The 25,433-nt window shown below is 38.0% G+C and overlaps 1 protein-coding gene across 1 annotated transcript in view; it reads right to left on the minus strand.

Annotated features, from left to right (window-relative positions):
• Nucleotides 1-826: 826 nt before the first annotated feature.
• The window catches only part of LOC130254234 (golgin subfamily B member 1-like), a 34,035-nt gene continuing 9,428 nt past the window's right edge, over nt 827-25,433 (minus strand). The window contains exons 15-29 of the mRNA XM_056493584.1: nt 21,984-22,093; nt 21,085-21,175; nt 20,076-20,206; nt 18,812-18,921; nt 18,380-18,548; nt 17,923-18,027; nt 6,986-17,659; nt 6,435-6,586; nt 6,196-6,355; nt 4,770-4,922; nt 4,100-4,267; nt 3,154-3,251; nt 2,669-2,803; nt 1,918-2,032; nt 827-1,449 (exon numbers count right to left, since the gene is read on the minus strand). Of these exons, the coding sequence (XP_056349559.1) occupies nt 1,291-1,449; nt 1,918-2,032; nt 2,669-2,803; nt 3,154-3,251; nt 4,100-4,267; nt 4,770-4,922; nt 6,196-6,355; nt 6,435-6,586; nt 6,986-17,659; nt 17,923-18,027; nt 18,380-18,548; nt 18,812-18,921; nt 20,076-20,206; nt 21,085-21,175; nt 21,984-22,093 (12,530 nt within the window). The 3' untranslated portion in view covers nt 827-1,290. The remainder of the gene's footprint in view (nt 1,450-1,917; nt 2,033-2,668; nt 2,804-3,153; nt 3,252-4,099; nt 4,268-4,769; nt 4,923-6,195; nt 6,356-6,434; nt 6,587-6,985; nt 17,660-17,922; nt 18,028-18,379; nt 18,549-18,811; nt 18,922-20,075; nt 20,207-21,084; nt 21,176-21,983; nt 22,094-25,433) is intronic.

Below are 25,433 nucleotides of genomic sequence, written 5' to 3' on the forward strand. Positions count from 1 at the left end.
TATCATTCTGCTAACACCCATTTTTCAGGCTAGGAAGGGAAAAGTCAAAATCCTCAGTACTCATGTTCCCATGTACCTGGTGTTTATGAGTTATCTCAGTATTTGGGTGACACCATGACTAAACACAGGGATTGAATCGGCCATTCAAAGGAGATGAACCATGACTATTTAAAAAAAAAAAAATCTATTATAGCAGAATGTATTGGATTTATACAAAAATCCAGACCTTTACCAGACTAAATTAAAGACCATCAAAAGAAGGTGGTTTACAGTATTTACCTGCAGCAGTAACTACCCCTTAAGCAGATAAATCACTTCACTAAAATATCTCCAAGTAACCTTGTTTCTGCTCATCAGTAAAACTGGTGGAAGCCTTCGTTTTCCATATTCACTGAGTTTTCAGTTTCCCACAAGATTCTTAGCTGAATTTATTGATTTGTACCTTGAAGCTGAAACATGTAAAATATGTAAGGCTATGTCTTTAGAAGCTTGAATTTTACGTGTTCTGCAGCTGAGGTACATTTTGTCTCCAAGACAGGCAGTAACTAAGCCTCACCAAGAGAAGTGCAAGTAAATTTAAAAAATACTGAATCCCGACAAGTTACAGAAAGAAAAAATTACAAAAAGAATATAAGAAGTTGGAGATATTTATGTCACCTCAACTGTGAACCTTTACTGAATCTTTAATCATCAGCTTACCTCATTATCACACACTGATCTGTGCATCTTGATTTCTTTACAAACTGAATGACAAAGAATCTTAGTTATTTTATTTTCAGCCAAAAAAAGAAAAAAACCTCACCCAACCAACCAAAGAAAATCAAAATTCCAGTAGTTCTTCCTTTATTGCACTCCAAAAAAACTCCTTGTTATAATCAAGAAGCCAATATACAGTAATAGCTTGATATTCCTTTAGAATTTATATTTTAACTCTTAAAATAAAATTTGTATAGAAAAGATATGATTTACAACCCATTCAGTAGTAATCAACCATTATGTACCCACAAACAGTATTAAATAACTTGTATGCAGCAGTTTCCTTATAGGGCAGAGGGGAATATTTTCTCCTTAGCAAATATAATATCCCACTGTTAAAGAGCAATTCAAGTCAACTTTGGAGAAAGTGTGATATGCAGGAATTTCACTGGAGAAGCTCAAGATTCTGTGTGGTGTCCCAGGGATTTGTACGACTGTGTCCAGTGCATAGTGAAACAGCAGCATGTAAGGAGTCTCTGGGCTGGGACTGGCACTGCCCACAGGGAAAGGAGCCACCGAGGGAATGCAGTGGATTCAGAGCACACCAGTGAGGCACAGGAGAACAAGGAGGTGTAGTGTGACCAGGTAGGTGAGGAATAAATAGCGGGATTTGGCTCGGGCCGTCAGCAGCTTGGAGCAGTAAAGGCTTCGCCCCCGGAGCCAGCGGCGCACGGAAAGGGCTCCTCCTTTCATCTGAGGAACAGACAAAAGTTATCAGAGGAAGAATCAGGAATACAAACCAGAACAGCCCCACTGCAGCCTGGCTTTCCGAGGCACTACAACAGAACTGACATAGCAACTGACCCCAAAACACAACCGATCCCAAACACCAAAATGATTTAAAGGCCCCAAACCCAGCATTAATGAGAGGGGAAAGGAGTTAATCTTTTAAGCTGTGTGTTATGCAACTCCACACAAATATGCATACTGCATTTTGGGCATGCATAATTAAATGCAGACACAGTCTATTTAATGGCCACATGTGTATTATAAATATGATTACATACTTTTTACCTGGACATATGCAGTGTGTTTTCTGGCACAGTTTACACAGCTGCTGATCTTGGACTCACAGTCCCAACAGAAAGAAATGAAGGATGTTTTTCCACCACTTTTAAGGAGCTGGTAATTCAAGCTTTTTAAAGGCTTCCAATCCCTTACCTTTCTCACAACAAGGTGTTCACTGGGATTGATGATTAAGGCTTCCCTCTCCTCCTCAGCTTCCATCTGGACAGTGTAGTCACTGGGGACAGACCTGTAACTGCCTGCTTCAAATCTAGAGAAAAATTCAAGGCACAGAGACATGCACTGCTGAATTATCTCCTCTTTTAAGTACTGAATTGACACAAAAAACATTATTTTGCCTACTTAAAATGACTGAGGGAAGGTACCACTTTATGTTGCCAGGTCTTTTTCAGTCTCTATTTACAATCTACTCTCAAGGTGTTTCAATTATTCAGAATTAATCCCCATCATCACCAGCTGACTGAACAGTGATTTTCAGTGGTGGCAGTGAGGAACACTATATTTAGGCAGGTGCATAATGATATTTTCAACCTAACCAGTGGCTCTGCTAAAGTTGTTATGTGGGAAATTTTTTTCCTAACCTGGAAAACAAGATGTAGCACTGACTGTTGAATCTAACAGATGAAATTAAATTAAATTAAAAAAAAATCCAAAAGCCTAAAACACTTTCTTGATCCAATGTTTAACTTGGCTTTTTAACACACAGATTTTCATTGCTTCAGGCACTGTGGGCTCACACACAGATTTATTTATTATTATTGCTATTACTATTATCATTATTATTAGTAGAAGTAGTAGTAATATCTTAAAAAAATCCAAGACCCACAGGAAAACCTCGCACTAATCTCACTAAAAATAAAAGGCAAACAAATAATCTGTGTTTTACCTGTTACTTCTCTCCTCAGAGAGTCCAAGAGCCTCTTCGGCAGCTTCTCTCCTCTTCCTCTCCTCTGCCAGTGTTTCTGTGAGCTGGGAGAGACCCTGCTGCACTGACTCATACTGCTGCTCAGTCTCTGCAAGCCTGGGACAAATTAAAATCTGAAATGAATATTTTATAGACTCAAAGAATTGTTGTTTTTTTTTATTAGGAAATCTTCCTTTTTGTGATAGACTTAATTATAATAAGATACTTTAGCTTAAATGTTGAGATAAAGTCACCAATAATCAGTACATTTACGTACAGATACAAACTGCAAGTATTACCAGATTATAACAATTCAAGAATATGGCTTATGATTCATGTAATCCACTGTAAATCCACTCCTTCCCCTTCTCCACACAAATGCCTCAGAGGGATAGAAAAGCATTACTTTCACACTCACAACACAGCTGTCAGGAAAATAATATTGCTAATACATGCTGAGTCCTGACCTCTTCCTGAGCTCATTTAGCTCCGTATTGTCTATCTCCATAATAATCCCAGATCTCTCCCGTGGTGCTCCAGGGGGAACTTCTGCTCTGGTTTCATCCTAGAAAATATTAAGGGGGGAAAAATACCAAACAAGTGACCATTTTTCTACTTGCCAAAAGACTTTATTTCAATTACAGAAGCCATAAGCAGCACAAAACAGTGGAACAGATAATTCTTCATGCCACTTAATGTTTTCAGTTCCATTTCTCAAGAACATCTGAGGGGAAAGAAATGTATCCACAATTCCAGAAGGCAGTTATTCATTTATTTTTAATTTACAGTTCTTGTTCAGATTTACTTCCATTTATGGAAGGTCAAGGGTTGTTTTCTGTATGTGCCCATATGCTATTTCAGGGTGTTCTATTAATGATTGTTAATGAGTAACCAAGGCAATACAGGAAAGCTTTTTAAAAATAAAGGAATAATGATGAATCATAAACGACTGCGTTGGAAGGGACCTTAAAAATCATGAAGTTCCAACCCTGAATAACAATCTTACAGATGTGTATTAGGGGTTAGAAAAGGGTACTGAAATGCTGAACTGGTGATGTAGATCTCACTTCTGAAAATGTAATTCAAGCATTGTAAAATGATCCACAAATGATGTGAAATTATCACTAAATTTCCTGATCCACTAAGCAATGATCATCCAACGATCTCTGCCAGCTTCAGACCAACTCAAAAAATATGTTTTAAAACAAAAAAAACCCCACATAAAACAGCTTCCTTAAATGAAAAGTCAAATTAGACCAGTTTAACAACAATAAAGACAATTATCTTCAGTCAGGGGCCAGCAAATGTACAGGGTCACTACAAAAAAATACTTTACTTCATTTTTAGCAAGAAAACCAGGAAAGAGTAAGTGCAGAAGAAGAAACCTAAAAACCTTTCCATGTATCTGTTTACCTGAACTGAGCCTTGGAAAGATGTCACTTGCATCGCCTGATACTCCCTCTCCAGCCTTAAGTAACGATTTTGCAGATCACTGTAATGAAGCTGGTTGTCCCTCAGAGTCTGGGAAAGAGTCTTCAGCTGGGCAGATAGGACAGCATTCTCTTCTGCTGACTGCACAACCTGAGAGAAATTCAAATTGAAGCCATTAAAATTAACTCACCCAGGAAACCCCTGAAGATTTGAGACCTGCTGTTTCAAAATTGCATCCACTTTCTGGCAAGGTCACAGTTCAGTTGGGATTTAAGATGTTTTATGAGCAGATGAAATAATAAAAAGTGAGCAGTGATTCCCCCTGCCATCAGGACACCAAACCAGAAGCTGAAATCTTGTTCTACCCTAAGACAGACAGCTGTTTCTGTCTATAATGAAAAATATTTGACTGTGAGTAGAAGCTCAGAGGTTCATCAATGTCTTCAGAATGCAGTCAAATAAACCTCTCAGACAAACATCAAGTCAGGAAAGTCTGGCAGAAAGGAAACTGACATTTAACTGAATGTCTAGGCTGAGTTCTTCTAAAATATCTACTATTCAAAGCAGAATACCATTCAGTCATGCAAGACACCACCACTCTAGCCCTGATTCATGTGAGCTTTTCAGGATCAGGGTTTTTGTTCCAAGGTACCTTGGAATTAATCTGCTGGAAGTGCAGGTCCTTCTGCTGCATCTCCTGGAGACAGCGCTGCAGCTCAGTCTGCAGCTGGTTCTTCTCAGCCAGGACACGTTTGATTTCCTCTGCTCCATCTGCACTTCCAGCAAGGGAGGCAGTTTCTAAAGCCTTAAAGATATCAGGACATTCAGGGTAAACGGTACAGAGCTCTCTAAATAATCCACAACCCCAACACTAAATATACCCTAGAGAATTCCCTTTTCACAAGATTATTTCCTTCTCACAACTTAATAATACAATTGAAAGACACTTTAAATACAATTTTTTTAGAATATATATATAGTGTTAATACTTGCATTAAAAAATAACAAAAAAATTACCACAAAAAGGCAACCCAACCTAATTTTTAATTTGCAAATAATGTGAAGGACAAAAAAAATAGGGGGGAAATAGCAAAGGATTAACATAAAACACCTTTCAAAAATTATTTCCAAGCTAATAAAGTATTGTATTCATGATTTCTAAAACAGCTGTTCGGTAAATATGAATTTAAAGCCAAAATAATCCACTTTGAAAACAAAACATTTATTACCAATTTACGATTTTGGCCTTCTTTATCTTTGGCAGCTCAACATTTTGATATTAATTTCCAATAAAGGAGGGATATGTGCCATCTCGAATGCTTTATGGAATCTATTCACCCATACAACCATGAAATAAAAGGTTTTTACCACATAAAATACTCCAATACCCACAGACATTACTGGTCAATAGCTCTTATTCATTATTATAATCACAGAAAATGAACAGCATTCAAACTTTGGCAACTAAAATGCTGGTTTTAATGAAATTAAAATGAGTACTGCTTCCTTCCTTTGGCACAGAAAAGATAAGTAAGAATATTACTCTAAAATAGTACTTTCCCTGAATCTTTCATGAGAGTCTACAAAAAGGCATTTGCCAGCCTGGGTGTCAGCTGCTGCCTTTCTAAATCCAGTATTTTTTTCCTGGCAGAAGCCAGCTCCAGGTGCTTCAGGGGAAGGACAAGAACTCTTCCATTCCCCTTTCTCCCCCAGTCAGGCCCTAATCCAATCTGCAGGAACTAGACATGGATTTAGGCTCTGAAGAATGAACTTCTTTAGGTGTTGAAAACCTCTCTGCATCAGCTGTACAAACTCTGAAACCTGGTGTCCATGTAAACCACCAAGCTCTTTTTTGATCCTCTTAAAAAGCCTGTCCCTGGAAATGGGTTACAGCCATAATAAATCTGAAAGAAATAACCCAATTTAATTTTTTTTTTCAACTTCTTCCATTTACATTCTGGATTTAACTAATTTAAGACAGTAACTTACAGGATTACTATAGGCCGCTCTTCTGAGAAGCGGGCTGCAAATTTCAGACAATAAACTGCTACCTTCCACTTTGCATTCCATTTCTTTACCTTGACTGGATAACTGCTGCCAGCTGGGAGTGTCTTCTTCCCAATCATGTCTTGCTGCATCCTCTGAAGCTCAGCAATCTGCCGGTCTTTCTCAGCCACTGTGATCTGACACTGATTCCTCAGCGCCTGGGACTCAGAGAGGAGGAGGTTTTTTTCCATTCTGAACATAAAACATCAGATGTTAAGTGATTATGTATTCTACACAAATCAATGAAGAGGATAAAATTGTACTGTTATACCTTAATCCAGCCAGCTCATTCTGGTATGATGTGATCTCTCTCTCGGTTTCTGCCTGGAAGGCTTTTGTCTGATGCAAAGCCCTCTCCAAATCATCAACCTGGGCCTTTAGCTTGGATATTTCAACAGCTGCAAGGCTGGCTCCTTCTTTAGCCTAGGTTTAATAAACATCGTTAGTGAACTGGGATGGCAACTAGATGGGTGAAGTTAGATTAGTGCTAAAATTCTAATTACAGACTAAGGTTTTCCCCATTTGCTTTGTTTAACAGGGTAATTACCTTAACTCTTAAAATTGTAAACACACCTCCTCTGGGCACACAGTGCTATCTCAGCACTCACACAATCTACAAAGGTAAACTCCAGAATCCATCATGTCTCTGAGCATTCTCTGCACGAAGAATAAAATTACAGAGCCATGCGGCTAATTACAACTTACCAAAGTTTCCCCATTGTTCTGAGGCACATCAAAACTACTTTTAAAATAATTTGTCTCATTGATGCTGCTGCAATCAATAGGAAACAAAGCCGTGCCCTGCTTGGCTTCAGAAGTTACCTTCTGATGGCTGAGCTCCTGCAGCAATTTGTCTCGGTCATCCTGGAGACTGGCCATAGCCTTGGCAAACGCTTCAATCTGCTGGGCATAATTCCCACACTCAGCTGAGAGCCTGCTCACCTCCAGCTCCCGACTGACTAAAGTCCTACAGACACTTCCAATGTCATCAACCACCTGAGCAAGGGTAACCTGATCTGCAGCATCAAGGACAGCCCCATCCAGAAGAGAGTTTTCTCTGAGGATATTCATGAGCTGGCATTTAAACCCCTTCAATTCAGCTGAAAGTTCATCTCCTTTTTTTCTTTCAGTCTTGAGATCAGAGGTGTATTTGCTCTGAAGAACTTTAAAGTCTTCTATGATCCGATCTCTGTCGTTCTGCAGAGCAGTCATTGCTTTCCCAAAGGCCTCATTTTGGGATCTCAACTCACTGTTTTGAGACTGAACTTTGAGCAGCATCTTCTCTGCAGAAGAATCAGGTTTATCTCCATCCTCAAGACTCAAAAGAGTCCCACTACATTCCTCATCTGCATTTCTGCCTCTGGATTTCTGGAGTTCCTGAACCTTCTTCTGAAGCTTTCCTCCATGCTGCCCATTGGATTCTTTTTTCTGAATACTCTCACTACTTAGCAGCTTCTCTCCAGATTCAGAAACAAGTTTCTCTTTGTTTAGTGATACTATTAGAGATTCTAAATCCCTTACTTTAGATGCCAGTTTTTTATTTTCATGTTCCAAAGCCACAGCAGTCTCCTTCTGCAGTTCACTAGAAAGCTGCATCTCTTTTATTTGTTTTTGAAGATCATATTTTTCATGCTCAAGGCTTTTAATACATTCCAATTTCTGCTTAAGTAAGTCCTTCAGCTGATGGTCTTTCAGAGATAAAACCTGGTTAAGATCTTCCCTGTATTTTATCAGCTGTGCACTCAGCATTGCATTTTCAGAATGCAGATCATCTATCCTATTGAGGAGGACCCTTAACTCCTGTTTCAAAGCATTAGTCTCACTTGCACTACCAACTAGAAGACTGTCCCTCTGGTTTAAGACATCCTGGTGAAGATGTTCCAGCTCCTTGTATCTGGTAAAAAGATCATCCCGGTCATTCTGGAGAGATGACATGGATTTTTTAAAGGCATCTATTTCACTGGCAATCACAGCCTTATCCTGACCTGCTTTTTCTGCTTTTACCTGGAGATTTCTCAGCTCGTTTTCCAGCTTCTGACAGGACTCCTCAGCTTGCTGTCTATCCATCTGCAAAGACCTTACCTGAAGTTCATACTCTTTGATCTGATTCCTATGTTGAGTCTGTACCTGAATCAGATAATCTGAAATTTCATCCCCTTTTGAAGAAATAAGTAAGGAAATTTCTTTGTCTTTATTATTTAACATGATCTTCATTTGCTCAGAAATGGTCATCTGCTTTTGCAATTCAGCATTCATTTTTTCCTTCTCCACTAGAAGCTCTTGCAATTCTTGCTCCTGTCTTGTAAAATTACTTTCCAGAGCTTTTATCTCTCTTCCTGCACTCTTACTATTCTCTATGAGATGATTAAGAGAATTATTTTCTTTCAGGAGTGCTTGCAAAGCTGCTTCTTTGGACTGAAGGACACTCTCCAGCTCTTGCTGTCTGTTAAAAAAGAAGGTATTTTCTTCCTTTATCCTACAGAGCTCTTCATAGCGTTGCATATCAACAGATTTTTGCCTCAAGTACAATTCATCCTTTGTTTCCTCTACCACAGAATATTTGATATTTAGTTCTTGAATCTGAGTCATTTTATCTTTCAATTCATCTTGCAAGGCCACTATTCTTTTGTTACTGTCTTCCAGCTGCTTCTCCTTGTTTTGGATGGCCTCTTTGAACTGCATTTCCCAGTTTTTCATCTCGGTGATGACCCTGTCCCTGTCATCCTGAAGGGAGGACATGCACTTTGTGAAAGCAGCCAATCGTGCCAGAGCTGCATTCAGCTCTGTCTGCAGTTGCTTGTTCTGAGAGTCCTTCATGCTGACTTCCTCCTGCAAACCCTGAGCCTCACTCATCGCCCGATCCTTTTCTCTCTCAAGTGCACCATGTCTTTTCTCCAGGTCCGAAATTTCACTCTTGTGAAGCAGTTTCAGCTGCTGGAGATGAAATTCCAATTGTGTCTCATATCCTCTCTTTTGAAGCTGCAGTTCATCTCCCTTTTTCTGAAGTTCTTTCCTCCAGTTTAAATTCTCTTCTTTAAGCCTGTCCACTTCCCTCTTTGACTGATCCAACAGGTTCATCTGTGCAGAAAGCTTTCCCTTGAGATGAAGTATCTCATCATTTGATTCTGCCAGCTTTTCTGATGCATTACTTAAGTCCTTTTCGAACTTTTCATTTTTTGTCTGTGACAATTTCACAGATCTTTCCAAATCCAGGATCAGCTCCTGGAACTTTATAGAATCCTTTTGCAATTGGTTGATCTCCTGCTGTTTCTCCTTTAAGAGTTCCTGCAATTCTTTTGTTTTGTTTTTAGTCCCATTATTATCCCTCTGAGCACTTTTCACCTTCTCCTCAAATATCTTTACAAGATGGAGCTGCTGCTCTTCCTTTTCTCTAACCACATTAGATTTTTCTGCCTTTAACTCTTCCAGCTGCTGTAACAGCAAGCTATTCTGTACCTGGGCAGATTTCATCCTATCAGTAAGATGATCAACTTTTTTAACGTGATGAAGCAATTCTGTCTCAAGAAATTCTCTCTCATTCTTTACTTTGTAAGAGCTTTCTTGTACATTTTCTAATTCTTCCTGTAACAAACACTTGTCATCCTTTAAAATCTTGACTTTTTCATTTAGGCTAACTATTTCTTGTGTTAGACTTTTACATTCCATGTCCAGCTTTGTTAGACAATGAGTTTTGTGGAACAAAGATTTCTCAGTTTCTTGCGCTTTTTCTGAAATTAACTTTCTTTCTTGTTCTAGGACAAGCACAGCTTGTTCTTTTTCAGAGAGTTTATCCTTTAACACATTAATGTCCTTTAACAGTGATTCATTCTTGCATAATGCATCACTGATTTTGGATTGTGTATCATTTTGGTACACTTCCATTTGAACCTGCAGCTCTTCCAAGGCTGCTTTAGTTACAGTGATGTTATTATGAAGGACATCATTTTCATTCTGAATTTTCTCTAAAGCCTGTTTTAGGTTTTCAGAGGTTTGTTTCAGCTGCTCATTCTCCTCCATAAGCTGATGGTTCTGCTCAGTGAGCTCACACAGGCGATCCTGGTGTTCATGCATCCTGGCCTCCTGCTCACGGATCTGCCTTTCTGCTTTGCTCTGCAACTCCTCAACCTCCATTTTCTTGGATTCACCGAGTTTTTTCAGTTGGTTCTTAATAACCTCATTTTCATCAAGGAGATTTTGTAAATGCTTCTGCAGAGCCTCCTTTTCAGATTGCCCTTCCCTCAGTCTTTGAACAGCCTCTTGTTTCTCTTTCCTACTGAGATCAATGACTTGCCTCATATCTGCCACTTTACTACTGATATTCTCATATGCCTGAAGAAGCGACTCATACTCCTGCTTTAATTCACTATGTTTAGCCTTCCATCCTGTCAATTCAACTGTCTGAGAATCTTTTAAGGTATTCAATTGGAAAGAAAAGGCCTCTTTTTCCTGAACTATGGACTCCATGGTGGATTTCAAACTTTCACATGCTGCAGTGAGGTTTTCATTTTCGGTCAGCAGCCTCGCATTTTCCAAAGCAAGGCTCTCCTGTCCGGACAATGAAGCCACAGCACTTGACCTCTCCTTTTCTCTGCCAAGCTCTAGGAAGTGCTCCAGCATTCCTGTCTTGTTCACCAGTTCTTCTTTTTCCAACATCAGCTGATCAATCTGTTCCTTTAGACACTTATTTTCTCTCAGGGCTTCTTTACGTGATATTAAAGCTGCCTGCAATTTCCTTTGGAGGCGCTCTCTGGATCTCTCTTCTGTTACAGCTCGTTGCTCTTGGGCTTTGGAATCATTTAAATTTGCAGGTTTTGCCAGTGGCTCTTCCATCGTTTGCATTTGTTTCTGGATTTCATATTCTGTTGCTTCTCTCAGTTTAACTTTCCCAGAGTAATCAGTCTCTGACAGTTGAAAAACAGTGACTTTTCCTTCCAAATTTCCTTGAAGGCAATTACTTTCTGAACTAACCTCTCCCAGTTTCTTTTCAGTCCCATTTTCATCTTTAAGCTCTTTGCCCAACACGACAGGTTTACTCATCTCAGCCTTCTCACGCAGCATACACAGCTCTGCTACAAGATTTTTATTTTCTTCACTGAAACGTTCTACATCCTTTTTCATCTTAATTAGTTCCAAATTGGACTTTTCCAAAGAGCTGAGAAGTTTCTCTTTTTCACTCTTCATGTCTTCAAATGCTGTTTTGTAATGGTGGGCTTCTTCCTGGCCTTCCTTTACAGCTTTGTTGAGTAAGTCTTTTTCCAGACCAAGTTTCTCTTTTAAATCCGTAAGTGAACATCTCAGTGCTTCTATTTCCTCATTCTTTCCTGCAACCTCCTGCTTAGCTTCAATTCTTGACTGCTGCAGTTCCTGCTGGCTCATCCTGTAATCCTCTTCACTTTTTTTAAGAAGTGCTTTTTTCTCATTATTCACATGTTCAAGCACTGCCTTGAGCTCTACAGTTTCAGTCTGATGTGCTTTCAACTTTTTCTGTAGATGCTTTATGTCCTCCAACAAGCTGCTCTGACATTGCTCCTCCTGTCTCAAAGACTTTAAACTGATTATTTCTTCTTTATCATCACTGAATTCAACCAATATTTTTCTCAACTCTTTCCTTAGCAACTCTGCTTCCTCCTGAAGTTTTGCATAATCACTTCTTAGTTCTTTTAGCTTGATGTCTTCACTTGGCACTGAAGTAATCATGTTTTCTGACTCTTTCAAGGATGCAACCTGAAACTTGTTTCTTGGTTTGTCTGATTCCAAATTCATTGGGTCAGCTTGTTCTCCTCCCAGCAGTGCCTTGGGTGGAATCAGCTCCATCCCTTCTAACAGGTTAAAGCCCAGCTCTTTACATTTTGTTTGGAGAACTTCCCAGAGTGCCTTATGTTCTTGCCTAAGCTGCTCAAGGTGGGCTTTTTGTTCAACAAAATCTGCTGCCAGTTTCACATGTTCTTCCCGTTTTTGCTGGAATTTTTTCGTATCTTCTTCCATGACCAAAACCTCCCTCTGTAAGGCTTCTTTTTCTTTTTGTAATTGATTCATGGCATTAACATCACTGTTGGGATTCAGACACTCATTTCTGTCTCCAGCACTTGAACCAAGCTCTTCTAAACTGGAATTTTTCAACAATTCTTCCTTCTTTTTAAGCTCAGACTTCACCTCTTCAAGAGTCAAGAGCAACAGAGAACGTTCCTCTTGATATGCCCTTTCTCTTTCATCAAGCACAGATTGCAGATGAGCAAGCATACAATCCTTCTCCCCTAAAGATTTTATGTTTTGCTCACAAACATTTTGTTTTTCAGCTATGACATCATTCAGTTTTGTGATATTGTGCTGAAGTTCCTCTAAATAGGATGCTCTTGAAGATAAGGTTTTGGTGAGATCACTTATCTTGGCATCTTTTTCTACAAGTTGTTGTTTCAAAGTGCCAAGGTGAGACTCCAAATCATTATTTCGTCCTTCAGTTAGTTTCAGTTTGTCTGTTAACTCATTAACTTGCTTCAATAGCTCCTCTGCTTTTTTCTGCTCTTTTTCTATTTCTTCCTGTCCACTCTTTTCTAATTTCCCAACTTTTTGCATTAGATCTCTTCTTACTATCAATGCCGCTTGAAGCTTCTTTTTCAGATTATCTTTTTCCTTGCCCATTTTCTCAAGACTACACTTCATCTCCTCTTTTTCATTCACCAAATCTTTAAACTCAGTTTCTCTACTGCTTAACATAATCTGGTTTTGTTCCAGCTCTTTTTTACAATCCCCGAGTTCCTGCAATACTCGGTTTAGCTCTGCCACTAAACTATTATGAACAGATTCAAGGTCTTGCAGTTTGGCATTTAATGTACTCCTCTCTTCAGAAAAATTCAGCATTTCATTAGACAATGACTCCATGATCTGGGTAATAGAAGAGTCTTTTTCTTTTATTTGCTGACTTAGACCAGAAATTAAATCCTTCTGCTGATTGACTTGGGAAGTTAAGTTTTTGATGAGGTGATCTTTTTCCCTCATTTCTTCAAGGAGACTTGCTACTTTTTTGCCTTCAGCCTGCAGCTCTTCTTGACTAGTTCTCACCATTTCTTCTGATTTATTCATCTTGTCTTGAAGAAATTTCACCTGCTCATTTACTTCTGCCAAAGACTTCTCCCTTTTTTTCAGGAGACACACTTGTTTGCCTAATGTTTCCTTGAGTGACACCATTTCTTTTGACAGACATTCCATTTCAGATGTGTATTTGCCCTTCATCTTTTCCATGTCACTCTGCAGCACCTCCTTCTGCTTCTCAAGTGACTCCATACTTCTTAATTCATCTTTCATAGTGTCTATTTCTTTCTGTTTTTCTGAAAGTGCCACTTGCAAACGTTCTCCTTCTGTTTCTTTGCTCAGAATAGCATCTACCAGAGCGGAGAATTTTTCCAACTGAGTTTTACTATCAGTTGGCTGCAGTTCAGAATCTGAAGTTTGTGCCTTTTCTTTCCATAAAAGCCTACTACTAAGTAATGGAGATAAGCTCTGAGTTATTTTCTCTTTTATAAGATCCAGCTCTTGCTGCAAGGACTGGATTTTGCTATCTTTTGATTTCATTTCACTTTCTAAACTGCTCAATTGCTCAGCAAGATCATTATTTTGTGAATTTGCCCTATCAAGTTCTGTCACCCATTTGTTTTCCAACTCAAGCAGACTTTGTTCTAGAGTTTGACACTTAAATTCTAATTTAGAAAATTCTTCACCCTTCACACTAACCTGCATCTGTAACTTCTCTTTTTCAGTCTTCATCTGCAGTTTGACAGCATCTATCTGCATCCTTGCATAATTCTCACTGGTTTCTAGTTTTTCATGGATTTCCCAGAGCTCTTCCAATTTCTTTTGCAAATCAGCCTGAGATGCAGCAAGCTGAGTGTTTTCAGCCATCAGTTTACCAACATCATCTTGCAACAGGGATTTTTCTTTCTCTAAAGACTCCACCTGACACTGAAGATTGTTTATTAAAAGTGCGTTGTCATGGCAGTCTTGAGATGATTTGGAATTTATGTTTTTGAACTCCAACTTCAAACATTCCAATTTCTCTGCCTGTTCAGTGCATGTTACACGCAGAGACTCCACAGCCAAGTCTTTCTGCTGTAGTTCTTGTTCCTGGGTATTTATTTGGACTAGTGCTTTTTGGTGCTCATTTTTAAGAGAGTCAAGTTCAACAGTCAAAGAATCAATTTTTTTCTGATGATTATCAAGCTTCTCATTTTTTTCCTGAAATTCCTCAGTCAGGTTCATCATGGCTGTTCCACTTTCTTCTAATTTGGATCTGAGAATGTCAATCTCACTAGAAAGAGCATTAACACTGCTCTCTGCCAACTGTACACTGACATCTTTCTCCTTTAAGGAATTAAGCAGCCCAGCAATAACTTCCTCCTTCTGCCCAAGAGCCACGTGCAACTCAGTTCTCAGCTCATACTGTGCTTCAATTTTCTCCTGGAGAGATAAAAAGGCATTTTCTTTCTCACGGACTAGCTCTTTAGAGTTTTGAAGTTCTTGTGTTAGTTCACAGACCTGACTTTGGAGCTGAGAAATTAAATGTGTCTTCTCTTCATCTTTCCTTGCTTTTTCCTCCTTCTCTGATAAAAACCTGTCCCTCTCAATTATTACATTCTTCTGATGCTCTATTTCTTTTTGGAAATTCTCTTTCATTTCCTGCAGCTTCCCCATCTGTTTCTTTAAAACACCAAACTCAGTCTCTTTCTCTTGAAGTTTCATCTTTAAATTCTCACTGAGTATCAAAATACTGTTGATGGTTGATTCTTTTTCTGAAACAAGTACTTTTAACTGTTCTGCTTCAGAGGCTAAAAGCTGTAACTGTTTCTCCTGCACAACACAAGAATCCTGTACCTCAGAAAGCTGTGCTTTTAAACTGATGCATTCATCTACCTTTTGTTTTAAAGATGCATCTTTCTGTACAATTGAATTATTCAACTGGGATAACTGGTTTGTCATGTTTTTAAGTTGACTTTGAAGGTCAGAAATAACTTCCATATTCTCAGACAGTTGAACCCTAAGTACATCAGACTCTTCAGATTTATCTTTTAATAACTTAAGTTCTTGGGCTTGCCTTTTAAATTCATCTTCTTTTTCCTGCATTGCGTGTCTGAGCTCATTGGTTTCAAAGTTCAGGGCTTGTATTTGGCATCGCAGATCTGAAATCAGTTCCACATATTGCTCTTGTCCTGCCACTTTATCTTTCACTTCCTGAATCAAAGCCTCTTTTTCAGAAAGGAGAGTTTCTTTTTCCTCAAAGGCAATTTTTAAGTTTTCTTTCTCCATCAATAGGCTGTCAATTTGGTCCTTCAAATCTAAAATATTATGACTTTGTTGGGACAGGTGTGAAGTTAAAGCAGCTATTTCCTCTGACTTTTTGATTACTGTAACGTTAACTGTCTCTATGTCTGCTTTCAATTTCTCATTTTCCAGAGCTGCTGTTTGTGCTTGGTGCCTTGCTGAAGCAATTTCAGACTGGAGACGTTTACATTCATGTGACCTCTCACTCAATAAGCCTGAGAAGTCCTCCTTTTCATGCCTAAGCACATCCACTTCTTTGCTTAATAACTGTAGCTGATTATTTAACACTGTATTTTCTTCCATTTTTTCAAAAATTTGCCTCTGAAACTTCTCAAGTTCTGAACCCTGACTTTCCACAGCTAGGTCTCTTTCCTCTACCAACTGCATCAATTTAGTTTTTTCATCTTTAAGATTTTTTATTTCATCCTGCAATTCTACAACACAAAGCTTACTCTCTTCCATTTCCTTCCGTAATGAATCATTTTGAAGATTTTTCTCTTCTAGTGACCTGTTTGCAGTTTCAAAATCCAAAGTTATGCTTTGAATTTTTTCCTGTAGGAGTAAATTCTTTTCCTTGCTATGGCTGAGCTCTTGGATTAGACCACTGCATTCAGATAATTTATTATTTAACATTTCCTCTTTCTTTATTTCTTCATCTCTAATCTCCTTCAGCTGAATGAGCAGTGATTGCACTTGTTCATGCAACTGTTGGGTCTGTTTCTTGCTTTCAGACAACTGCTCAGCCAGCACATTACATTCCTTTGTTTTCTCCCTCAGCTGTTCTGCAACTGAACTTTCCTTTTGCTTAGCAACTACTGACAGTTGTTCAATCTCTTTTGCCAGTGTGTTTTTATCAGAATTTACTACTGAAAGAGTTTTTTCATATTCAGCAGTGCTAAAAGATAACTTATTCTCCAATTCTGCCACAGCCTGGGTTTTCTTTAACAACTCGCACTCTTTTACATCTAGGAGTTTGGACAAATTCTCATTTTCTCTGATTAGCTGCTCCTTCTCTTTTTCCATTGTATCTATCCTCTTTTTCAGATTTTCATTTGCTTTTATTTGCTCTGCCAATTTTTCTTGTTTCCCTTCAAGATCTGCCTGCAATTGGTAATTAGCTGAAGCTTTCTCCTGTGTCTCTATCTCCTGTTTTTTAATTTGTTTATGCATTTCATTTAATTGGTCATTAAGTTCTTTGCAACATGTCTCTTTGGCTTTCAGATCCCCAGTTAATTTAAGTTTAGTCTCTTCATTCTGCTCCTCCAAAGCCCCAAGTCTCTGCTCTAATGAAATAATGAGCTCTTGTTTCTCTTGCAACTCTTTTTTAGCTCTTTCCTCATAATCAGTATGTTCTGTGAGCTTTCTGGATAACTCAGCCAATTCCTCATCTTTTTTAGTGTTTTCCAAAACCAGTTTGTTGTATGAATCTTTAATTGACTTTAACTCATTTTCCAATGTCTGTGCTTTGCTCTCTTCTTCTTTAAGCACACTGTTCCATTTTTCCTTCAGCTCATTGCTTTCCTCAAGCTGAGATTTCAAATATTCTGTTTCTTTTCTTTGTTTATCCTCTGTTTCTTGCAGCTTTTCAGATGATTTAGTAATTTGCTCTTTCAGCAGAGTAATTTGTGACTCGCACTCTGCGAGCTTGTTATGGTACGCAACGTTGTTCGCCTTGATTTCAGAGCAGAGATCCTTAATTGTCATGCTGTTTTCAGTGCTTTGCCTTATTAATTCCTCGTTTTCTTTGGTTTTAGCTTCATTGTCAGCTCTAACTCTCTCCAGTTCCATTCTCATGATGTCACTCTGCTCAGAAAGCACAGAGATCCTCATGCTGGCATCTCTCACATCAGCTGTCTGTACTTCCTTCAACAAATGCATTTCCCTTTTAGCCTTTGATAAAGCCTCTTCCAAACCTCGCATCTCCTCCTCTTTGCATTGCACTTGATGTTTCAGGATCATAAGCTGCTCTGAATATTCTGTCATGTTCAGAGACAGGACAGACATCTCCTTGTCTTTTTCTGCCAGTGCTTCTTTCAGATTATCAATTTCTCTTTCACATTTCTGCAGATCCTGAATGAGTTGAGACCTCTCCTCCAAATGGCTTGAATTCAACTTGTCAAGCTCTTCATTTGTCTGGTCCAGGTCCAGCTGCATGGACTCCACCATGCTGTCTTGTTTCAAAGTCTAAACAACAAGAAAATAATGTCACAACACTCCAAATACCTTTTAGAGGGGGAAGTTAAACCCCACGCTGTAACAAGCATTTAAGGTAATCGGCCTGTACCCCATGTAAAGTCACAAGATGATGTTCTTTAGATTGTTTTAACAAACAGAAACCTCAGTGTATGAAATTTAAGGCAGCTCATGCTGTCAATTTAGCTGACATTTAAATGGGCCATGAAAAATGAAAATACAACTTCTTCTCTTACATTACTTTTATGAATTACCTTTTCTTTCAGTGTAGCAACTCTTTCTGTGAGATCACTGATGGCTGTTTTCTGCTCAACATTCTCCACTTCATACACACTGCATTTCTTTAAGGCTTCATTCAGCTTAGTATTAAAAGCAAAAGTTCACGTGATAGAAATACATAGAATTCTATTAAAATTTTTATGTTACCAATTGTAATATTGAGTTCACACAACAGTCAAGTGCATACTTTGAAATTAATAAACAATAATTTATCAGCTCAATAAAACATAAATACTTTCATGCAAAAGCTGTGTTGGGCAAGGAAACCTTTACACCAAACTTAAAGCAAAGCAATTAAATTAACAAAACTAAAGAGAGTAAAAATTTTCAGACTGGGAAAACAGCAATAATTCTATTGGGACACAAATCAAAAGTTATGGTTAAAGCTCATCAGTTCTAATAAGTGCAATACTAACTGTAAGTTTAACTTACTTGTTGCTCAGCATGTGCAAACTTTTCCCCAAGCTCTTTGTTCATAATATCCTTTTCTTGAAGCTGTTTCCTCAAAGCTTCAATTTGTTCCAGCTTTTCTGTTGTGCTCATCAGTTTTTGTTCTCTTTCTCCAAGTGAATTTTCAAGGAAACTATTTCTGTCACTTAATCTGAGAAGAAAATACATATTTAGGCATTTTGAAAACAAGGTCTGCATTACGTTTTCTAAACTTACTAACTCCAAACTAAGAGAATCGTTATTTTTACACTTTCCACATAAACTTCCAAATATAAAAAAACCACAACTGCAAGCAGAAATATGAGCCAAGCAATTGGTTTTTTAAATGTTTTGAGAGATTATACTCATTAGAAGTTGAAGTTTAAAGCAAAGGAAGCCAATGGTGTGTGGAGTTGTAAAGAACCTTCATTTTACCCTTTGAGCTGCTCATTCAAGCCAGATATCAGAATTTGATGCTTTTCCACATCTCGCATTTGTTGGTTGCGCAGCTGGGTGAGTTGAGTTTGCAAACGCTCATTTTCATTCTGCAACAAAGCAATGATGAAGAGCATTATCACTCAGACAAGTGTGAGAGAACTGGAGAAAAAAAGGAAGCAAGCTTTGTTCACACAGCTTTTTGGGGGTTTAAAACACAGTAAAAATCTCCTACTCTAGGTCAGATCCACTGCATCAATTCAAAAATAAAACCACAAAAAAAAAAAAAAAAAAAAAAAAAAAAAAAAAAAAAAATTTAAAAGTCATACAACAGCAACCAACAACCAAAAGCAAAACACATCCAGAATCAACAGGACATAGGACAAACGTGGCAAACTTGTCACCATTCATGAACAGAAGGTGGCATTTTGGAGGAGGCAGAACACACCTGCACCGCCCTCAATAGCTGCCCTTCTTCCTCTACACCAAACGTTACCTGTATTGAAAGGCTTTGTTATAAGATTCTCAATAATTAACGTAAGCTTGTCTCTCATCTTAAAACCAGTCATTCAAGTCATTCTTTCTTATACACATGCAACTTAATAGAGAACTATGAGTAATGCACCTAGAGTTTGAGTACAAGATCAGTTGTGTCATGCAGTGAAAATACAGTTCATAAATTATCATAGTAATTTGTCAATCAGGTAATACTAAAAATAAATTCCCTTTAAAAGAACTCAACTGTTTTTGTAGGGCCTTCAGTGAGTGGTTTTAAAATATGTGTCTAGCTAAAATCTGGAGTTTAGATTGCATGTGTAAATATTTATATAAAATTATGAATATTTTCTCTATAAGGAAAATACATATATGTATGAAAAATTAAATACACACGCACTCTAACAGAAAAGAAACGTGACGGATATAAGGAGTAGGAAATTCAAACGAGTCATAATCAAATCTAATCTAGACCTTCTGGCAAAGACCTCCACAAAGAAAGTCATGTTATCTTTTTATTATGTTTCTAGAAGAAATAAATCCTAATCATAATTCTACACGTGATAAACAAAAGAAACAGGCTTCAAACTCAAAGCATAATATAGGATGTGCACATTCTCTTATAACATAATTTAGTGTAAGATAGGCTTCAGCCATTTTTTGTCAGATGAAAATTGACGGGTTTGGCTTACTGTAGGCTGTGATATAAAGAACATAAACTGAGAATGATTCTCTTGCATCATCAGGTTTAGACATCTCCGAAGCTCACCTGGAGAGCTTCCATTCTACCTTGAAGCTGAAATCTGTCTTCCAAATCCTGACAACGCTCTTCCAGAAAAAGTATTTGCTCCTGCAGTTGGTTTCTTTCCAATTCCAGCTCTTCAACCACACTCCGTAAACCTACTCAGGTCAAAGAAGAAAAATTCTTTCAAGAGAAGCCTACCAAATTTCCTAAAGTCTAGAAAGGGATGAAGCTCTTTATTCAAAGTTCTCATCAGTGTAGAGCACAAACAAATCTCACCCATTTCTAGATGAAACGCCTGAGGCACTATATCCCCAAAATTTAAATGGCAAAAGTACCCTTAACTGCTGGAAAGTCAAAATAAAGTTGCAGAGCTCATGAACTCAGAAGACCTGGCAGAAATATTCTAATATTGAGCCACCAGTACTCTGGCTCAACCAATAGTGGGGCTCATGGTACATTAACCACAAGTTGATCAGGTGCTTGCAGTATCATATCTTAAGTAATTATTAATAAACTGGTCTGGACTGACAATTTGCAAGTGAGCTCATTCCATCTTAACAATAAGATGTATTTGCAATCTTTACCACTGATATAAAAACATCAGCATTAAAAACTGAGAATTGTATTTTTAAATTAAGCAGCAATGGAATGGAATTCTGGTTTGCAACGTAAGTGTGATATAAGCTGGAAGCACATTCATAGGAGCAAGACTCATAACTTAAAAAAAACATGTGATCTTGCCACATGAGATATTTGATGGGCATCAAAGCTCATCCAATTCCAGTGCTCAGCCATATTGATGCTGTACTTGTGAGCCAGAACTAGGCAGTTCATCCAGCACGCACATGCTTGGAAATGAAAAGGAAGAAAACACAAGGCAAAAAAATCCAACACAATTTAGAATACACCACAAATGGGCTGTTAGCTGAATTTGAAAACAAAAATAAGACACACAGATGCTGTGTGCATGCTTCCATCAACTGTCTGGTCACTATCACACCTGCATTGGGTGAAGGGTACTCTGGCCACCAACCTCCCATGTTTTCTCCTTCAGCTGAGTCAGTGCTATCCAAGGTGACATTCAGTTCTTGGAAGCATTGTTTGCCATCGAAAGGGAATTCTTCCTACACACAAGACATGAGAAGGAAGTTTAACTTAAAGAAGGAAGCAAGTAGGGGGTGAGATAATTCTGCTACTAAAACCACTGTTTCAATCAAAAAATCCCAAAACTTAGCACTGATTCAGGCACTTAAATTCAAGTATGCAAGATTGCTGTGGACTAGAACAGCATGCCCAGCTTCCAGCTATTACTTCAGAAAAGTCAAGTCTCCCACAGGTTTCTTAAGATAACTGCAAGCCTTTAAAAACACCTGCAGCTATATGAGAAGCTAAGGGATAACAATGTTTGGATATCTTAATTAGTGCTCTGATTTCTAAAGTAAAGAGTTCTCTAAAGTACCAGTTAGCTAATTACAGTCTTCCAATGGTCTGTTAATGTGACAGTAACACTGGAATTCTTACCAGAGTTACCATTTTTAATGCAAGGTACAGCACCACCTATCTGGAAGTCCACCTGAATTAAGTGGCACTAATTATTCTTATAAAGCTCCACCGGCAAAGAGATTTGTAAAGATTTTACTGAAGCCAAAAATGGCCTTAACATCTGAAGCACGCACATGGCTTCAGGCATGGGAATTACTCCAGAGAGAGCCTCGTGATTTTTTACTGGAAAAGAGTAAGAGGTGTTACACCACTAGAATTTCTCATCTTCTGGCTATGTATATGATCATTAAATTTATCAATGTTTTCAGTTCCAATCTATGTTCTTAAGCTCCTAATGTTTTAAAGACGAAAGCACCACATAAATAACAGTACTTTCCATGTTTTTATTAACAGACAGGTAAAAATAAACTCACGTCTCTGTGAACCCACCTGCAGCTTCCTGCTGGTTTGACTGCCTTTTCTTCTTGCCTGCTGCAGCCTGCCCATTCCTTGAACTGTGGCCAGTTCCTCCTCCAGCTCCTGCTGCCCTGAGACTATGGCTGGATTGGAGCAGCCAGGAAAGAACCAGTCATCCTCAATCAGTTTTGTGCCACAGGAAAGCATTTACATTTATATCAGACACTACTACATGAAAAGAGACCAGGGACAGGATGAAGTCCCTACAAAAATGACTGACAGGAACAAGATTAAAGATTAAAATCCACTGCATTCACCTTGTGATTTCCCTTCAACATTGCTATGTCGAACATAAAGTCTGAGTATCTCACTAAGAAGAAGCAAACCGAAGTCTGACTTCACTTCTTCATCAGCTCTAAAAGAAGACTTTATATAGGAGGGTGAAAAGGGTGAGGTTATACCATACTAAAAAGGAAAGCCAATCAATTAAAATGCCAAATTACATCTCAATTCAATTTACCAGGTTCAAATATACCCAATTTGTATGATGAAAACCACAGCTTTTTCAGCTGATGCCTTTTTAATCTCAACAATCACATTCATTTTTATAAAAACTTTAATTTTAGTACGAGCTCTAAAGTCAGATTATCTGAGGAAGTCACAAGCATGTGTTACACTGCAAACTGGCATCAAACCACCTTATCGTAAATTAGTAACATCATTCTTTTCAGGACAAACACAGAATCACTAGTAAATAAACACAATGAATAAACTGAGAATATGAAATCTTAGGTATACATCCTGCTCATTGTTAGAAATGATTTGTCATCTGAAGTGCATTCCCATCTGTTTTGTGATACAACAAAACACGTTTGGAGTTTAGGATTAGGAAACACCACGTTCCATGCAAAGCAGACACAACAGCACAGCCAGGGAAAGGGAGGGAAAGTAAAGGTGGCTCCATACTTTAATTGAAAGTTACATTAACTGGATAATTACAAATTTGGCTTTCAGCTTAACCGCACGAATCCACAGTTGTCCTCACAGAACACACAATTCAGAGAATTGATTTCAATGCATCTGAGAGGACAACATCAGCAATTATTTGGAGATTCAGCCCTATAGGGAATACTTTACTTTCACCAGACTTAGCCAAGGATTACTTACACCACAGATTTCCTTAACTCACAATTCTGTAGCATCTGCTAGATTTACATTCTTCCTGTAATATTTCAAAATTACACACCTAATGTCTTGTCAGAAAAGTTTAGTGGGAAAAAAGGTAAAGAAAAAAACAATGACCCTTTTCAAGTGGAATTGATAAACTGGATTACACTTCCCATTTCAATTACACTTTGGCTTCTTGCACTGTCAATTCCTAAGTGTTTTAAACACTTTTGTGTATTTTCTAGAATCATTATCATTATACATACATTTTCAACGCTGTAAAATTAAATGCCAAATTTTGATCACAGGCCTTAAACCTCTGTTTACAGAAACTGCCAGTTAAGGGGTTCAAAGACTAAGATCTATTCCAGTTAAAAATTTAATCCCTCCTCTGACACCGTAATGCAGGAACCCAATATATTTAGGCTCCTAAATATCTGATAATGAAAACACCAATGAAATTACCATTGTCACAAGAATAATGAAAGTATAGAAATTGGAGTTTTAAAATGATTTAGCATACTCACACAAGTGTTAAAACACTTCCAATTAAACTGAGCATTTCTTTAACAACAATTAGTAAGTAAATACATTTTCTAAAGTTTTACAGCACTTTAGGAAGCTTTTCATTTGCAATTATCTAAAACCCTGAAAAAGTTGAAAAACACCTTTTTTCAGATACACACTGCATATAAACAAACTATGATGTGTCTGCACTTCCCTGAGTCACTAGTGATGCTACATATTACTTACATATGGCTTAAAATATTGGTAGCTAATATTAATGCAGGCAAAGTTCAGAAATTTATGGGATAGAGTATTTATTTTTTAAAAACACTACCAAATTTCAGGCAGTACTAAGAATTAATTTGATTCTTACTTAGTCACAACCACTTGTGGCAAGCCAAGAAATTTGTTTCTAGATACAACATAAATATGGAGTCAGCTGTTACTACAGTGAAAAAATGAAGATGATTTCATTAATACAAAAGAAGAAACAGGTATTGCAAGGCAGGAGAAACTCAAGTTAAAATCCAGCAGTTGTTACATGTATTGCTAAGAACCACAAACCATCAATGGCAGAGCTTGCAAGGTACTGCTGGCAATTTTCTCCACAAGAAGCAAGAGCAGGAGAAAATCAGCAGCAGTACATTCCAAGGGGCCATTGCTGCAGGAACCTGCATGCACAAAACTGATGGGAAACTGCTCTCCCTGGCTGCCCAAATCGCAGTGGAGGGTAGGAGTGGAGGGGGAAGGGACGCTCAGGGCTCACCAGGTGGAACGGCAGGAAAAAAAGAAACAGAAAGGTCATGCTATTCCCAAGGGGAAAAAAAATTGCAAAATTAAACCTGGACTGAGGCACAGGAAATTTTACAAGTGTTATTAATATTGCATATGGCTCTGTGGCCAGCACAGATGAGCTAACAGGTAGATTTAATGGAGGGGTATAATTCCCTGTCAATACCAAAGCATAAATCTTTCAAAAAGAAGAGAGGTGATCCTTAAAACACTTCTGTGCTTACACACTGAACTTTCAAATGGATCATGGAAATGAAAAATAATTCAGTTGCAGACTGAAAAGAGAAAGCCCAAATTAACTAACTGGATTAATTGTGATGGTAGGTCCTGTGTATTAAAATTTGCCATTACTCCCCACGCAGTTAACTAAGGGGATAAAAACTGTAATTTAGTTCAGATGGCATGGAAAGAGCAGTAAGAGCTATTTAAAATTTAACCAGACTTTTATAAGCTTTAATAGAAGCTACTTCTATTAAACTTCAACAGCTGATTAATTAATCATTTAGCAAGCTCTAAAACCTGACATTACTTGAAATGCTATTCTCTGTAGGTAATCTGGTATTTTTAACTACCTCCAAGCCACTGCCAGTGAGAATTATTCAGCTGGCCTATAAAAATGGCACCTACTAACAGATCACTAAATATCCTAAACAGAATTAATGAGAATTTCCTAAAGAGAAACTCCATGTCAGGTACATTTTGCTTAAGCACTGCCTTCATTCCTCTCATTCAAACCAACACTATAGTCCCCCACACTTTCAGCAGTTCTCTAGGCAGGCAACTTTAATATTTCAATGGGGAACTATGTATCATTGATAAAACATAATTTATCATTTCTATCATTTATCATATGCAGACAATAAGCCTTTCAAGCAGTCTTACAGAGCAGCAGCTCAAATGGCAAACAGAACAGCACATCTACTTAATAAAAATTATATAAAACAAGATGAGTTTATGAAAAACAAACTCGAGGGAAAAGCAGAAATTGCAAATTTCAGCAATTTCACTAACCATACA

This window comes from Oenanthe melanoleuca, chromosome 5 (genome assembly GCF_029582105.1).
Source record: "Oenanthe melanoleuca isolate GR-GAL-2019-014 chromosome 5, OMel1.0, whole genome shotgun sequence".
NCBI lineage: Eukaryota > Metazoa > Chordata > Aves > Passeriformes > Muscicapidae > Oenanthe > Oenanthe melanoleuca.